The sequence below is a fragment of the Catharus ustulatus genome, chromosome 1 (genome assembly GCF_009819885.2).
Source record: "Catharus ustulatus isolate bCatUst1 chromosome 1, bCatUst1.pri.v2, whole genome shotgun sequence".
Taxonomy (NCBI): Eukaryota; Metazoa; Chordata; class Aves; order Passeriformes; family Turdidae; genus Catharus; species Catharus ustulatus.
In genome coordinates this window covers 164445746-164462544 of record NC_046221.1, presented here as the reverse complement: position 1 = coordinate 164462544, position 16799 = coordinate 164445746, and the positions used below count along the sequence as shown (strand labels likewise).

General features: G+C 62.5%; 2 protein-coding genes and 1 non-coding gene across 3 annotated transcripts in view; 2 read left to right on the top strand and 1 right to left on the bottom strand.

Moving 5' to 3' along the window:
* The first annotated feature begins 323 nt into the window (after window positions 1–323).
* SLC39A4 (solute carrier family 39 member 4) lies at window positions 324–15952 on the top strand. Its single transcript, XM_033064306.1, has 9 exons — window positions 324–536; window positions 4858–5259; window positions 5886–6318; window positions 7223–7437; window positions 8224–8367; window positions 9683–9743; window positions 12229–12384; window positions 13372–13559; window positions 15926–15952. Exons 1-9 carry the CDS (start codon window positions 324–326, stop codon window positions 15950–15952), a joined length of 1839 nt encoding a protein of 612 aa, XP_032920197.1.
* TRNAR-CCG lies at window positions 10572–10644 on the bottom strand. The gene has a single exon. It is a non-coding gene; the product is annotated as a tRNA-Arg (tRNA).
* Window positions 15896–16799, top strand: part of CPSF1 (cleavage and polyadenylation specific factor 1) — a 72380-nt gene continuing 71476 nt past the window's right edge. Inside the window, exon 1 of the mRNA XM_033072442.1 lies at window positions 15896–15967. The gene's annotated coding sequence lies outside the window, so the exon portion shown is untranslated. The remainder of the gene's footprint in view (window positions 15968–16799) is intronic.

Sequence of the window (16799 nt, the reverse complement as noted above, 5' to 3'; positions counted from 1 at the left end):
CAGGCGTGTCCCAAGGGTGTGCTAGGGGTGTCCCAGGTGTCCCTGAGGTGTCCCAGGAGTCCCCAGGTGTTTTTGGGGTGTTTTCGGGGTGTCCCGGGGGTGTTTTCGGGGTGTCCCGGGGGTGTCGCGGAGCCGTGGCGGGGTGCGGGCCGGGCCCCGCGGGGTGAATGAATCGTTAACCCGGGCCAATCTCATCCCGGGCCAATCAGCACCTCGGCCCCGGGCGGGTTTTACAGCCCCGCTGGCCCACGGTGCCCAAACGGCCACCAGCGCTGCCACCCCAGCGCCACCAGCCCTGCCACCAGCGCCGCCACCACCCCGCCATGCCCTGGCCGTGGTTGCTGCTGGCCCTGGCTCTGCCGGCCGCGCTGGCCGTGCCCCCGGGGACACGAGGCGGGGGTGACCCCCGGGTGGCCCTGGTGGCCCTGGAGGCGCTGGTGGCGTCGGGCGAGGGCCGCCTGGGTGGCGGGACGCTGCGGGAACTCGTGGCACAGGTGGCCGGCCGTGCGCAGTGCCCGCGAGGGCCGTGCGGAGAGGTGAGACCGCGCCCGCGCCGCGGGGACAGCCAGGGGACACGGCGACAGCGCGGGGACAAAGTCCGGCTGGCACTGCCGGGCATGGCGCGGGGGGAGGGGAGGGGGGGATGGGATGGGATGGGGGGAGTGTGGGGAGGGGGATGGGGGTGGCAGTGTGTCATCTGTGCCACCTGTGCCACCTGTGCTGTGTGTGCTGTGTGTGCCACCTGTGCCATGTGTGCTGTGTGTGCTGTGTCACCCGTGTCACCCGTGCCATGTGCCAGGCGGTGCCGTGTGCACCTGTGCTGTGTTACCTGAGCTTTTTGTGCTGTGTCACCTGTGCCACCTGTGCCAGGCGATTTGTGCCACCTGTGCCGTGTGCTACATGTGCTGTGTGCCACTTGTGCTGTGTCACCTGAGTCACCTGTGCTGTGTTACCTGTGCCATTTGTGCTGTGTCACCTGAGTACCTGTGCTGTGTGTGCCATGTGTGCTGTGTTACCTGCGCTGTGTGTGCTACCTGTGCTGTGTCACCTGTGCCACCTGTGCTATGTGTGCCATCTGTGCTGTGTCACCTGTGCTGTGTGTGCCGTGTGTGCCAGGCCATTTATGTCACCTGTGCTGTGTTACCCGTGCCATTTGTGCCATGTGTGCTGTGTTACATGTGCCATTTGTGCTGTGTCACCTGTGTCACCTGTGCCACCTGTACTGTGTCACCTATGCCACCTGTGCTATGTGTGCCACCTGTGTTGTATTACCTGTGCCATTTGTACCAGGCGATTTGTGCCACCTGTGCTGTGTGTGCCACCTGTGCTGTGTCACCTGTGCCATCTGTGTCACCTGTGCTGTGTGTGCCGTGTGTGCCAGGCCATTTATGTCACCTGTGCTGGGTGCTGTGTCACCTGTGCTGTGTGAGCCACCTGTGCTGTGTTACCTGTGCCATTTGTGCCAGGCGATTTGTGCCACCTGTGCCGTGTGCTACATGTGCTGTGTGCCACTTGTGCTGTGTCACCTGAGTCACCTGTGCTGTGTTACCTGTGCCATTTGCGCTGTGTGTGCCACCTGTGCTGTGTGTGCCGTGTGTGCCACTTGTGCTGTGTCATCTGTGCCACCTGTAGTGTGTCACCTGTGCCATTTGAGCTACCTGTGCGATTTGTGTCACCTGTGCTGTGTGCTACATGTGCTGAGTCACCTGTGCCATCTCTGTGTCACCTGTGTTACCTGTGCCATGTGTGCCATGTGCCAGGTGGTGCCATGTACACCTGTGCTGTGTTACCTGTGCCATTTGTGCTGTGTCACCTGTGTCACCTCTGCCAGGTGATTTGTGTCACCTGTGCTATGTGAGCCACTTGTGCTGTGTCACCTGTGTTACCTGTGCCATTTGTGCTGTGTCACCTGTGCCACCTGTGCTATGTGTGCCACCTGTGTTGTGTTACCTGTGCCATTTGTGCTGTGCCACCTGTGTCACCTGTGCTGTGTGTGCCGTGTGTGCCAGGCCATTTATGTCACCTGTGCTGTGTTACCCGTGCCATTTGTGCCATGTGTGCTGTGTTACATGTGCCATTTGTGCTGTGTCACCTGTGTCACCTGTGCCACCTGTACTGTGTCACCTATGCCACCTGTGCTATGTGTGCCACCTGTGTTGTATTACCTGTGCCATTTGTACCAGGCGATTTGTGCCACCTGTGCTGTGTGTGCCACCTGTGCTGTGTCACCTGTGCCATCTGTGTCACCTGTGCTGTGTGTGCCGTGTGTGCCAGGCCATTTATGTCACCTGTGCTGGGTGCTGTGTCACCTGTGCTGTGTGAGCCACCTGTGCTGTGTTACCTGTGCCATTTGTGCCAGGCGATTTGTGCCACCTGTGCCGTGTGCTACATGTGCTGTGTGCCACTTGTGCTGTGTCACCTGTGCCACCTGTGCTGTGTGTGCCATGTGTGCTGTGTCACCTGTGCCATTTGTGCTGTGTCACCTGTGTCATTTGTGCTGTGTCACCTGTGCTGTGTGTACCGTGTGTGCCAGGCCATTTATGTCACCTGTGCTGTGTGCTACATGTGCTGTGTCACCTGTGCCATCTGTGTTGTGTGTGCCACCTGTGCTGTGTTACCTGTGCCACCTGTGCCAGGTGATTTGTGTCACCTGTGCTGTGTGCTACATGTACTGTGTCACCTGTGCCATCTGTGTCACCTGTGCTGTGTGTGCCGTGTGTGCCAGGCCATTTATGTCACCTGTGCTGTGTTACCTGTGCCACCTGTGCTGTGTCACCTGTGTTACCTGTGCCATGTGTGCCAGGCGATTTGTGTCACCTTTGCTGTGTGCTACACGTGCTGTGTCACCTGTGCCATCTCTGTGTCACCTGTGATACCTGTGCCATGTGTGCCATGTGCCAGGTGGTGCCGTGTGCACCTGTGCTGTGTCACCTGTGCCATGTGTGCCAGGCGATTTGTGTCACCTGTGCTGTGTGCCACTTGTGCTGTGTTACCTGTGCCATTTGTGCTGTGTCACCTGTGTCACCTCTGCCAGGTGATTTGTGTCACCTGTGCTATGTGAGCCACTTGTGCTGTGCCACCTGTTCCATCTGTGCTGTGTGTGCCACCTGTGCTGTTACCCGTGCCATTTGTGCCATGAGTGCTGTGTTACCTGTGCCATTTGTGCTGTGCCACCTGTGCCACCTGTGCTGTGTGTGTCGTGTGTGCCAGGCCATTTATGTCACCTGTGCTGTATTACCTGGGCCACCTGTGCTGTGTCACCTGTGCCACCTGTGCTGTGTTACCTGTGCCACCTGTGCCAGGCCATTTGTGTCACCTATGCTGTGTGCTACATGTGCTGTGTCACCTGTGCCATCTGTGCCACCTGTGCCATTTGTGCCAGGCCATTTATGTCACCTGTGCTGTGTCACCTGTGCCACCTGTGCTGTGTCACCTGCGTTACCTGTGCCACCCGTGCCATGTGCCAGGTGGTGCCATGTGTCCCTGTGCTGTGTTACCTGTGCCACTTGTGCCAGGCCATTTGTGTCACCTTTGCTGCGTCACCTGTGCCACCTGTGCCACCTGTGCAGCGTGTGCCATGTGTGCCAGGCCATTTGTGTCACCTTTGCTGTGTCACTTGCCCCGTGTCACCTGTGCCATGTATGCCACCTGTGCCATGTGTGCCATGCGTGCCACACGTTGTGTTCCACCTGTGCCACCTGTGCTGTGACGCTTGTGCCGTGTCACCTTTGTCACTGAGCTGTGTGGGACAGGTAGGCGGTGCCGTGTGCCCTGGGTGTGCCACCTGTGCCATGTCACAAATGCCACCTGTGCCGTGTGTGCCATGCCATGAGTGCCACGTCTCCCGTGTGTGCCACCTGTCCTGTGTCACCTGTGCTGTGTGTGCCACCTGTCCTGTATGTGCCACCTGTCCTGTGTCACCTGTCCCTTGTGTGTCACCTGTCCTGTGTGTGCCACCTGTCCTGTGCCACCTGTGCTGTGTCACCTGTCCTGTGTGTGTCACCTGTCCTGTGTCACCTGTCCTGTGTGTGCCACCTGTCCTGTGTGTGCCACCTGTCCTGTGTCACCTGTCCCAATTGTGCCACCTGTCCTGTGTCACCTGTCCTGTGTGTGCCACCTGTCCTGTGTCACCTGTCCCAATTGTACCACCTGTCCTGTGTCACCTGTCCTGTGTGTGCCACCTGTCCTGTGTCACCTGTCCTGTGTCAGCTGTTCTCTGTGTGTCACCTGTCCTGTGTCACCTGTCCTGTGTGTGCCACCTGTCCTGTGTCACCTGTTCTGTGTGTGTCACCTGTCCTGTGTGTGCCACCTGTTCTGTGTGTGTCACCTGTCCTGTGTGTGCCACCTGTCCTGTGTCACCTGTCCTGTGTCAGCTGTTCTCTGTGTGTCACCTGTCCTGTGTCACCTGTCCTGTATGTGCCACCTGTCCTGTGTCACCTGTCCTGTGTGTGTCACTTGTCCTGTGTGTGCCACCTGTCCTGTGTGTGCCACCTGTCCTGTGTCACCTGTTCTGTGTGTGTCACCTGTCCCAATTGCGCCACCTGTGTTGTGTCACTTGTCCTGTGTGTGCCACCTGTTCTGTGTGTGCCACCTGTCCTGTGTCACCTGTTCTGTGTGTGTCACCTGTCCCAATTGCGCCACCTGTGTTGTGCCACCTGTCCTGTGTGTGTCACCTGTCCCTTGTGTGTCACCTGTCCTGTGTGTGTCACCTGTCCTGTGTCACCTGTCCCGTCCCATGTCACCTGTGCCACGCCCTGCTGTATTTTCCACACCATGCTCCTGTCCCCCATCCCACCCTGTCCCTCCCTGTCCCTCCCTGTCCCTTGTCCCCCCTGACGCTGTCCCCTGTCCCCGCAGTGTCCCTCGGTGCCAGCGCTGCTGTCCCTGGCCGGGAAGGCCCCGGGTGACACCGCCGGGCTCGGGGCCACCGAGCTGTCCTGGCTGGGGGCAGCCGTGGTGGCCACGCTCAGGGACCCCCCGGGCACCTGCGGGGACACCGATGGGGACACCGATGGGGACACCGATGGGGACACCGATGGTGACACTGAGGCCACCACGGGGTCCTGGGCCAGCCGTGTCCGTGCCCTGCACCGCGAGTTTGCCACCGATGTCACCGGGAATGTCACCGGGAATGTCACCGCCGATGTCACCGGCAATGTCACTGTCACTGTCACTGGCAGTGGTGGCCCTGGACTGCCGGAGGTGGCCGAGCTGCTGGCGGCCATCGAGCCCAACTATCGCGGTGACAACAGCCACGAGGTGAGGGGACACGGGGACATGGGGGTGTGGGGACAATGGGGACATTGGGGACAGTGGGGACAGTGCGGACATTGGGGACACTGGAGGGATTGGGGACAGTGGGGACAGTGGGGACAGTGGGGACACTGGAGGGATTGGGGACACTGGGGGACAATGGGGACCCTGGGGACATTGGGGACATTGGGGGATAATGGGGACACTGGGGACACTGGGGACGTGGGGACTGTGGGGACATTGGGGGACAATGGGGACAGTGGGGACATTGGGGACAGTGGGGACATTGGGGACACTGGGGACACTGGGGACAGTGGGGACAGTGGGGACATTGGGGACACTGGGGACACTGGGGACAGTGGGGACAGTGGGGACATTGGGGACACTGGGGACATTGGGGGGACATTGGGGACACTGAGGACATTGGGGACATCGAGGGGACACGGGTGACACGTCATGGCCACTGCTGCAGGAGGTGACAGGTGGCTGCAGGGCACAGACAGGTGACAAATGTCACTGGGGAGGTGACACACCTGTCACAGCCACCACTGCCCAGCCCCTCATGTCACGGTGGGTGACACGGTGACACCGAGGTGACCCGAGGGTGACACGGTGACATTTGGGTGTCACAGGCCTGCGTGGACGCTCAGGGGGTGCTGGCTGCCACCTCTGAAGTGTCCCCAAGGGTGGGGACAGGACGGGTGCTGGTGGCACTCGGGGTCCTGGTGCTGCGTGGCCGCCACCTCTGCCCTGGGGACAGCGGGGACAGCGGGGACACGGCCAGCCCGCGGTGCGGGGACACCGCCAGCCAGCGTGGGGACACCTGGCACTGTGGGGACACGGGTGACATCGACACCCTCTGCGGGGACACGGACACTCATCGTGGGGACAGCGGTGACGTCAGCACCCCGCGTGGGGACACGGACAGCTGGCACGGTGACATCAACCCCAGGGACACCGAGAGCCACCACAGCCCCACGGTGCCCAGCTCGGGGGACAGCGGTGACAATGCCACTGTCCCCACGGCCACCAACAGCACCGAGACTGCGGAGCAGCTCGGCCAGAGTGAGTGGGGACAGCGAGGGGACAGCGAGGGGACAGCGAGGGGACAGGGAGGGGGACAGGGAGGGGGACAGGGAAGGGACAGGGACAGGGAGGGGACAGAGATGGGGACAATGACAGGGCTGGGGCAGTGTCCTGCTGTCCCCCTGCGCCCGTGTCCCTGTCACAGGGTGCTCGCTGGGGACACTGTCCCCGTGTCCCTGTCGCTGTCCCCTCCCTGTCCCTGTCCCGATCGCTGTCGCTGTCGCTGTCCCTGTCCCCGTGTCCCTATCCCTGACCCCGTGTCCCCGTGTCCTCGTGTCCCTGTCCCTGTCCCTGTCGCTGTCCCCGTGTCCCCGTGTCCTCATGTCCCTATCTCATCCCTGTCCTCGTCCCCTTGTCCCTGTCCCTATCCCTGACCCCGTGTCCCTGTCCCCGTGTCCCTGTCCCTGTCCCCGTGTCCCTGTCCCCGTCCCTGTCCCTGTCCCTGTCCCCGTGTCCCTGTCCCCGTGTCCCTGTCCCCGTCCCTGTCCCTGTCACTGTCCCCATGTCCCTGTCCCTGTCCCTGACCCCGTGTCCCTGTCACTGTCCCCATGTCCCTGTCCCTGTCGCTGACCCCGTGTCCCTGTCCCTGTCCCCATGTCCCTGTCCCTGTCGCTGTCCTCATGTCCCTGTCCCCCTGTCCCTGTCCCCATGTCCCTGTCCCTGTCCCTGTCCCTGACCCCTGTCCCTGTCCCTGTCCCTGTCCCTGACCCCTGTCCCTGTCCCCATGTCCCTGTCCCTGTCCCTGACCCCGTGTCCCTGTCCCTGTCCCTGTCGCTGTCCCCGTGTCCCTGTCCCTGACCCCGTGTCCCTGTCGCAGGGTACCTGCTGGGGACAATGTCCCCGTGTCCCTGTCCCTGTCGCTGACCCCGTGTCCCTGTCGCAGGGTACCTGTTGGGGACACTGACGGCGCTGGGGCTGGCGCTGGTGCCGCTGGTGGCGCTGGCCCTGGTGCTGTGTCCCCGCTGTCCCCTGTGCTCGCGGTGTCCCCAAGGATGTCGCCGATGTCGCGGGTGTCCCCGGCGCTGGTGGCGCCCCCTGCTGGACGGGCTGGCGGCCGGGGCGCTCAGCGGGGACGCGCTGCTGCACGTGCTGCCACAGGTGGGGACAGCGGGGACATTGTGGGGACAGCGGGGGGACAGCGGGGGGACAGCGGGGACGCGGGGGGACAGCGGGGACAGCGGGGGTACAGTGGGGACATCCAGGGGACAGAGGGGACAGGGGGGACACTGGGGGACAGCGGGGGGACCGTGGGGACACAGGGGGACAGCGAGGACACCCAGGGGACAGCGGGAACAGTGAGGACACGGGGGGGACAGCGGGGACACCCAGGGGACAGTGGGGACACCCAGGGGACAGCGGGGACAGCGAGGGGACAGAGGGGACACGGGGGGACAGCGGAGACAGCGGGGACACGGGGACACCCAGGGGACAATGGGGACATCCAGGGGACAGAGGGGACAGCGGGAATGGAAGGACTAGGGGGACATTGCGGGGACAGTGGGGACACGGGGACACGGGGACATTGGGGGACAGGAAGGACAGGGGGACATTGGGGACAGGGGGGACAGTGGGGACAGTGGGGACACGGGGATAGGGGGGACATTGGGGACAGGAGGGACAGGGGGACACGGAGGTGAGGGGACACTGGGTGGGGGGACAGCGTGTGGGGGGACATTGAGGGGACACTGGGGACACGGGGGACATTGGGGGGATGGCAGGGACATTACGGGGACATTGAGGGGACACGGGGGACATCGGGGGGATGGCAAGAACAAGGGTGGGGGGACATTGAGGACACAAAGCGGTGACAGGGGGGACATGAGTGACACCGGGTGGGGGTGGTGACACCGATGTCACCCCCGGTGTCCCTCGGTGTCCCCACAGGCGCTGGGGATCCACAGCCACGCGGAGGGGACACACGCGGACACGGGCGGACCCCCCTGGGAGCTGCTGGGGGTCCTGGGGGGGCTCTACGGGGGATTCGTGCTGGAGAGAGCGCTGGGGGGCATGGGACACGGCGACACGGAGGTGGGGACACGGGGGGACACGGGGACATGGGGGACATTGGGGGGGACATTGGGGGGACATGGGGAGGACAGGGAGGGGACACGGGGACAGGGAGGGGACGGGGAGGACATGGGGGGACGGGGGAGGACGAGGGAGGACAGGGAGGGGACACGGGGGGGACACGGGGGGGACATGGGGACATTGGGGGGGACATGGAGGGGACATGGGGGGGACAGGGAGGGGACATGGTGGGGGACACGGGGCGGGACAGGGACAGGGAGGGGACACGGGGGGGACACGGGGGGGACACGGGGACATGGGGGGACACGGGGGACATGGGGACATTGGGGGGGACAGGGACAGGGAGGGGATACGGGGGGACATTGGGGACATGGGGGGGACACAGGGCGGGGACAGGGACAGGGAGGGGACACGGGGGGGACACGGGGACATTGGGGACATGGGGACATTGGGGGGGACACGGGGAGGACAGGGAGGGGACATGGGGGGGACATGGAGGGGACATGGGGGGGACAGGGACAGGGAGGGGACACGGGGGGACATGGGGGGGACACAGGGGAGGACATGGGGGGGACATGGGGGGGACAGGGGGACATTGAGGGGGAACATGGGGGGACATGGGAGGGACAGGGAGGGGACACGGGGACATTGGGACATTTGGGGGACAGGGAGGGGACACGGGGGGACACGGGGACATTGGGACATTGGGACATGGGGGGACATGGAAGGGACACGGGGACACGGGGACATTGGGGGGACATGGGGGGGACAGGGAGGGGACAGGGACAGGGAAGGGACAGGGAAGGGACACGGGGACACGGGGACATTGGGGGGACATGGGGGGGACAGGGAGGGGACAGGGACAGGGAAGGGACAGGGAAGGGACACGGGGGGGGACATGGGGACATTAGGGGGGACACGGGGGGGACAGGGACAGGGGCAGGGACAGGGACAGGGAGGGGACACGGGGGGGACACGGGGACATTGGGGACATTGGGACATTGGGGGGACAGGGAGGGGACACGGGGACATTGGAGTCACAGGGACAGGGAGGGGACACGGGGGGGACACGGGGACATTGGGGACATGGGGGGGGACACGGGGGGACACGGTGGGGGAGACATGGGGGGGAGGAATTTTGGGGGGTGGAATTTGGGGGTCTGGGAGTTCGGGGACATACCGTAGTGAAAATTTGGGGGATTTTGGGGGGGGATTTTGGGTTGGGGGAGGGGATTTTGGGGTTTATTGGGTCTGGGGGGGTTAACGGGACATGGGGAGGGGGATTTTGGGTACAGCAGCTCCTCCCCCTCCTCAGGTGAAGGGTGGAGAGCCCAGCCCCGAGCCCGCCCAGAGCACGGAGGAGCTGAGGAATCACGGTACGGCCCCCAAATTCTGAACATTCACCCCAAAATCTTCAAATTTACCCCAAAATTCCTCCAATTCTCTCCAAAAATTCCTTAAATCCCCCGAAAAAATCTTCAGATTCCCCCCAAAACTCCTCAAATTCACGCAAAACTCCTCAAATTCTCCCAAAAATTCCTCAATCTCCCTCCAAAAATTCCTCAAATCCCCCGAAAATCCTCAAATTCCCCCAAAACTCCCCAAATTCACCCCAAAACTCTCCCAATTCACCTCAAAATTCCTCAAATTCTCCCCAAAATTCCTCAAATTCTCCCCAAAACTCCCCAAATCCCCCCCAAAAACTCCCAAAATTTCCCCCAAAATTGCTCAAATTCACCCAAAACCCCTGAAATTCCCCCCAAAATCCCCAAATCCCCTCCAAAACTCCCCAAATTTCCCCAAAAAAATCCTTAAATCCCCCCAAAACTCCCCAAATTCCCTCCAAAATGCCCCAAATCCCCTCCAAAACTCCCAAAATCTCCTCCAAAACTCTTCAAGCCCCCCCCCAAACTCCCCAAATTCTCTCAAAAAATTCCTTAAATCCCCCTAGAAAATCCTCAAATTCCCCCCAAAACTCCCCAAATCTCCCCCAAAACTCCCCAAATTCACCCCAAAACTCCCAAAATCCCCCCAAAATTCCCCAAATCCCCTCCAAATATCCCCAGATTCCCCCCGTAACTCTTCAAATCTCCTCCAAAATTCCCCAAATCCCCCCCCAAACTCTCCAAAATTCCTCGAATTCTCCCGAAAACCCTCAAATCCCCCCAAATTCCCAATCCCCCCCCCCAGGTAAAAGGCTGACCCGACCCAGGTGGGACTCGAACCCACAATCCCCAGCTCCGGAGGCTGATGCCTTGTCCATTAGGCCACTGGGCCGTGCGCGCGGTAGCCGCGCCCAGCGCCACCTGCGGGCGCTGCGGGGACCCCCCGGGACGGGGAGGGGACAGAGGGGACACAGAGGGGACACAGAGGGGACAGAGGGACAGAGGGGATGGGGAGGGGACAGAGGGGACACGGAGGGGACAGAGGGGATGGGGAGGGGACAGAGGGGACCCCCGGGATGGGGAGGGGACAGAGGGGACCCCCGGGTGTCACCTGGTGGCACTGAGTCCTTTTCGGGGCGTCCCCAGGTAGTTGTGGGTCACCTGGGGGTGTCACCAGGTGTCCTGTGGGTGTCCCCAGGTGACCCCGAGTCCTTTTTGGGGGTCCCCAGGTGTCCTGTGGGTCACCTGTGAGTGTCACCACGTGTCCCCAGGTGTGTCCGTAGGTGCCCGTGGGTGACCCGTGGTGACCCTTGTCTCTCTCCCCTGTCTGTCCCCTTGTCTGTCCCCTTGTCTGTCCCTGTCTGTCCCTCTGTCTGTCCTGTGTCCCCCCGTCCGTCCCGTGTCTATCCCATGTCTGTCTGTCCCGTGTCTGTCTGTCCCGTGTCTGTCTGTCCCGTGTCTGTCTGTCTGTCCCTCCCGTGTCCATCCCGTGTCTGTCTGTCTGTCCTGTGTCTGTCCCGGTGTATCCCGTGTCCCTCCCGTGTCCCTCCCGTGTCCATCCCGTGTCCATCCCGTGTCCATCCCGTGTCCATCCCATGTCCATCCCGTGTCTGTCTGTCTGTCCATCCCGTGTCCATCCCGTGTCCCTCTCGTGTCCCTCCCGTGTCCGTGTGTCCCTCCCATGTCCGTGTGTCCATCCCGTGTCCGTGTGTCCATCCCGTGCCCCTCCCGTGTCCGTGTGTCTGTCCCGTGTCCGTGTGTCTGTCCCGTGTCCGTGTGTCTGTCCCGTGTCCGTGTGTCTGTCCCGTGTCTGTCCCGTGTCCGTCCCGTGTCCGTGTGTCTGTCCCGTGTCCGTGTGTCTGTCCCGTGTCTGTCCCGTGTCCGTCCCGTGTCCGTGTGTCTGTCCTGTGTCCGTGTGTCTGTCCTGTGTCTGTCCCATGTCCATCCCGTGTCCCTCCCGTGTCCGTGTGTCCGTCCCGTGTCCGTGTGTCCATCCCGTGTCCCTCCCGTGTCCGTGTGTCTGTCCCGTGTCCGTGTGTCCATCGCCGTGTCCGTGTGTCCGTCCCGTGCCCATCCCGTGTCTGTCCCGTGTCCGTGTGTCCATCGCCGTGTCCGTGTGTCCATCCCGTGTCCATGTGTCCCTCCCGTGTCCGTGTGTCTTTCCCGTGTTTATCCCGTGTCCGTGTGTCTGTCCCGTGTCCGTGTGTCCATCCCGTGTCTGTCCGTGTGTCCCTCCCATGTCCGTGTGTCCATCCCGTGTCCGTGTGTCCCTCCCATGTCCGTGTGTCCCTCCCGTGTCCGTGTGTCCATCCCGTGCCCCTCCCGTGTCCGTGTGTCCGTCCCGTGTCCGTGTGTCCATCCCGTGTCCGTGTGTCCATCCCGTGCCCCTCCCATGTCCGTGTGTCCATCCCGTGTCTGTCCGTGTGTCCCTCCCGTGTCCGTGTGTCCGTCCCGTGTCCGTGTGTCCGTCCCGCAGGCTCGGGCCGCGCGCAGGCGCTGTTGCTGTCGGCAGGGGGCGCCATTCACCGCCTGGCGGACGGGCTCGCGCTCGGCTCCGCCTTCGCCGCTTCCGGGAGCGCGGGGGCGGCCGCGGGGGCGGGGCTGGCACTGCACGAGCTGCCGCGCGCGCTCAGTAAGGGGCGGGGCTTCGGGGAAGGGGGCGGGGCCTTGGGAAAGGGGGCGGGGCTGGCACTGCACGAGCTGCCGTGCGCAATCAGGAAGGGGTGGGGCTTTGGGGAGAAGGGGCGGGGGCTTGGGGGAAGGGGGCGGGGCCTGGGGAAGGGGGCGGGGCTGGCGCTGCACGAGCTGCCGCGCGCGCTCAGTAAGGGGCGGGGCTTCGGGGAAAGAGGCGGGGCCTGATGAAAGGGGCGTGGTCTGGGGATAAGGGGTGGGGTTTGGCCTGGGGGCGGGGCCTGGGAGCAACCCCCCCCCAGTGCTGTCGCTGTCACTGTCCCCTCAGCACTCTCAGTGTCACTGTCCCCTCAGTGCTGTCACTGTCACTGTCCCCTCAGCACTCTCAGTGTCACTGTCCCCTCAGTGCTGTCACTGTCACTGTCCCCTCAGTGCTCTCACTGTCACTGTCCCCTCAGTGCTGTCACTGTCCCCTCATCTCTCTCACTGTCACTGTCCCCTCAGTGCTCTCACTGTCACTGTCCCCTCCGTGCTGTCACTGTCCCCTCATCTCTCTCACTGTCACTGTCCCCTCAGTGCTCTCACTGTCACTGTCCCCTCAGTGCTCTCACTGTCACTGTCCCCTCCGTGCTGTCACTGTCACTGTCCCCTCAGTGCTGTCACTGTCCCCTCAGTGCTCTCAGTGTCACTGTCCCCTCAGTGCTGTCACTGTCACTGTCCCCTCAGCACTCTCACTGTCACTGTCCCCTCCGTGCTGTCACTGTCACTGTCCCCTCCGTGCTGTCACTGTCACTGTCCCCTCAGTGCTGTCACTGTCACTGTCCCCTCAGCGCTCTCACTGTCACTGTCCCCTCAGTGCTGTCACTGTCACTGTCCCCTCAGCACTCTCAGTGTCTCTGTCCCCTCAGTGCTGTCACTGTCACTGTCCCCTCAGCACTCTCACTGTCACTGTCCCCTCAGCGCTCTCAGTGTCACTGTCCCCCCGCAGGTGACGCGCTGGTGCTGTCGCAGTCCGGCCTGGGGACACGGCGGGTGGTGGCGCTGGCGGTGGCCGCGGCGGTGCCGGTGGTGCCGGGGGTGGTGGCCGGGCTGGCCCTGGGGACAGCCCCCGCTGCCCGCACCTGGCTGGCGGCCGTGGGAGGGGGATTCCTGCTGCACCTGGCGCTGTGTCACATGGTGAGGGACATGGGGACAATGGGGACATTGGGGACACTGGGGACATTGGGGATTCCTGCTGCACCTGGCGCTGTGTCACATGGTGAGGGACATGGGGACACTGGGACATTGGGGACATTGGGGACATTGGGGATTCCTGCTGCACCTGGCGCTGTGTCACATGGTGAGGGACACGGGGACACTGGGGACATTGGGGACATTGGGGACATTGGGGACATGGAGGACACTGGGGATTCCTGCTGCACCTGGCGCTGTGTCACATGGTGAGGGACACGGGGACACTGGGGACATTGGGGACATTGGGGACGTTGGGGCTTCCTGACGCACCTGGCGCTGTGTCACATGGTGAGGGACATGGGGACACTGGGGGCACTGGGGACATTGGGGACACTGGGGACAGTGGGGACACTGGGGACATTGGGGACGTTGGGGACATTGGGGACAGTGGGGACATTGGGGACATTGGGGGCACTGGGGACATTGGGGACATTGGGGACATTGGGGGCATGGGGACAATGCTCAGGTGCCCGTAGGTCCCCACAGGTATCCCATAGGTACTCTCAGGTGATGCTCAGGTGACACTCAGGTGACTCTCAGGTGACACTCAGGTGACACTCAGGTGACACTCAGGTGACTCTCAGGTATCTCAGGTGCCCCAGGTGACTCTCAGGTGCCCCTAGCTGACAGTCAGGTGACATTCAGGTGACTCTCAGGTGCCCCTAGCTGACACTCAGGTGCCCCAGGTGACTCTCAGGTGACTCTCAGGTGACACTCAGGTATCTCAGATGCCCCCAGGTGACTCTCAGGTGCCCCAGGTGACTCTCAGGTGTCCCACAGGTGCCAGCCATGCTGTCGGTGCGCAGCCACCGGCCCTGGGTGCTGCTGGCCCTGCAGAGCCTGGGGCTGCTCGGGGGCTGGGGGCTGCTGCTGCTGCTGGCCCTGGGCGAGCAGGGGGACGAACACTGACCCCCCCCGGCACCTGGACACACCTGGACACACCTGGAACAGCACCTGAAGAAATCTGGGATACACCTGGGCACACCTGGACACACCTGAAGAAACCTGGGATACACCTGGGCACACCTGGGCACACCTGGGCACACCTGGAACAGCATCTGAAGAAACCTGGGATACACCTGGACACACCTGGACACACCTGGAGAAACCTGGACACACCTGGGCACACCTGGGCACACCTGGGCCAGCACCCCAGTGATTCCCCCGGGGGTGGGAATGGGGGCAATAAAGGTGGAGATGGAGCTGGAGTCTTGGATTTGGGACTGGGGGGCACTGGGAGTGACTGGGAGATACTGGGAGGGACTGGGGGGGGACTGGGAAGGAGACTGGGAAGGACTGGGATGCACTGGGAGGTACTGGGAGGGCACTGGGGGATACTGGGAAATACTGGGAGGGACTGGGGGGGGGGACTGGGAAGGACTGGGAGGAAGTGGGAGGTACTGGGAGGGCAATGGGGGATACTGGGAGGTACTGGGAGGGACTGGGAGGCAGTGGGATGCACTGGGAGGTACTGGGAGATACTGGGAGGGACTGGGGGGGACTGGGAAGGGGACTGGGAGGTACTGGGAGGTACTGGGAGATACTGGGAGGGACTGGGGGAGGACTGGGAAGGGGACTGGGAGGGACTGGGAGGCAGTGGGAGGCACTGGAACAGCCTGGGGGGATACTGGGAGGTACTGGGAGGCACTGGGAGGACAGTGCAGGGTACCGGAGGGCACTGGGGGGGCACTGGGATGCACTGGGGGGTTACTGGGGGGCACTGGGAGGCACTGCGGGAGCAGAAGTCCCATAGACCCCTATAGGTCCCACCCCATTTGGGGGGTCCATAGGCTCTCTATGGGGTGCAGCCCAATTTAGGGGAGTCCAGAACCCCTCCAGACCCTCCCCATGGGATCCAACCCCTTTTGGGGGTACCCAGGACCCCCCTGGACCCCTCCAACCCCGCCAAATCCCCCCAGAAGCGGGGTGGGATTTTGGGGAGTACCTCTGGAGGACCCGGGTTCGAGTCCCGGCTCCGCTGGAGGACCCAACGTCTCTATGGTCGGTGAGGGAGAGACCAGAGCGGCTCCAGGAGTGCCGCTCTGGCCCCACATCCGGACTCACTTCCGGTATCTCTATGGTCGGTGCAGGAGCGGCCAGAGCGGCTCCAGGAGTGCCGCTCTGGCCCCACTTCCGGCCTCACTTCCGGTGTCTCTATGGTCACTGTGGGAGCGGCCAGAGCGCTTCTCTGGCCACACTTCCGGCCTCACTTCCGGTCTCACTTCCGGCGTCTCTATGGTCGGTGCCGGAGCGGCCAGAGCGCCGCACTGGCCCCACTTCCGGCCCCACTTCCGGTTTCTCTGTGGTAGCGGCGGCGGCGGCGGGAGCCGGCTTAGCGCGCGTGGGAGCGGTGAGGACGGGACGGGAATTTGGGTTTTTTTAGAGGTTTAGGGGGATTTTAGAGGGTGGGAGGGAGTGAAGGAGGAGATTTGAGGGGATGGTGGAGGGAGATGGGGGAGTGGAGGGGTCTGAGGGGAGTTGTGAGGGGTTTGTGAGGGGGGAAAGTTTTTGGAGGGTTTGTGGGGATTGAGGGGAAATTTGGGAGGGAGGTTTTGGGGGTACTTTGGGAGAGTGGAGGGGTTCTGTGGGGGGAAATTTGGGGTTCATGAGGGGATAATGGGGGTTGAGGGGCTCTGAGGGGTCTGAGGGGAAATTTGGGGGGATCCGAGGGGAAATTTGGGGGGGTCTGAGGGGAAATTTGGGGGGATCTGAGGGGAAATTTGGGGGGATCTGAGGGGAAATTTGGGGGGGTCTGAGGGGAAATTTGGGGGGATCTGAGGGGAAATTTGGGGGGATCTGAGGAGAAATTTGGGGGGGTCTGAGGGGAAATTTGGGGGGATCTGAGGGGAAATTTGGGGGGATCTGAGGAGAAATTTGGGGGGATCTGAGGGGAAATTTGGGGGGATCTGAGGGGAAATTTGGGGGGATCTGAGTGGGATCCTTTGGGGTGTTCCCCCCTTTTCCCCCAATTTTCCTTTTTTCCCAATTCCCCTTTTCCCCAATTTTTCTTTTTCCCCAAAATTCTGCTTTTTTTTCCTCATTTTCCCTTCCCCCCAGTTCCCATTTTCCTCAGTTTTGTGTTTTTCCCCTCAAATTCTCCTTTTTTTTTTCCTCATTTTCCCTTTTCCCCCAATTCCTATTTCCCCCAATTCCCTTTTTTCCCAATTTAATTTTTTCCCCAAT

Excerpts from the sequence above, each read along its gene's own strand:
- SLC39A4 (XM_033064306.1), top strand. The coding sequence starts at position 324 with ATGCCCTGGCCGTGGTTGCTGCTGGCCCTGGCTCTGCCGGCCGCGCTG. Across the intron at positions 8,368-9,682 it reads TGGGACACGGCGACACGGAG|GTGAAGGGTGGAGAGCCCAG; the intron begins GTGGGGACACGG and ends CCCCCTCCTCAG. Across the intron at positions 12,385-13,371 it reads CGAGCTGCCGCGCGCGCTCA|GTGACGCGCTGGTGCTGTCG; the intron begins GTAAGGGGCGGG and ends GTCCCCCCGCAG.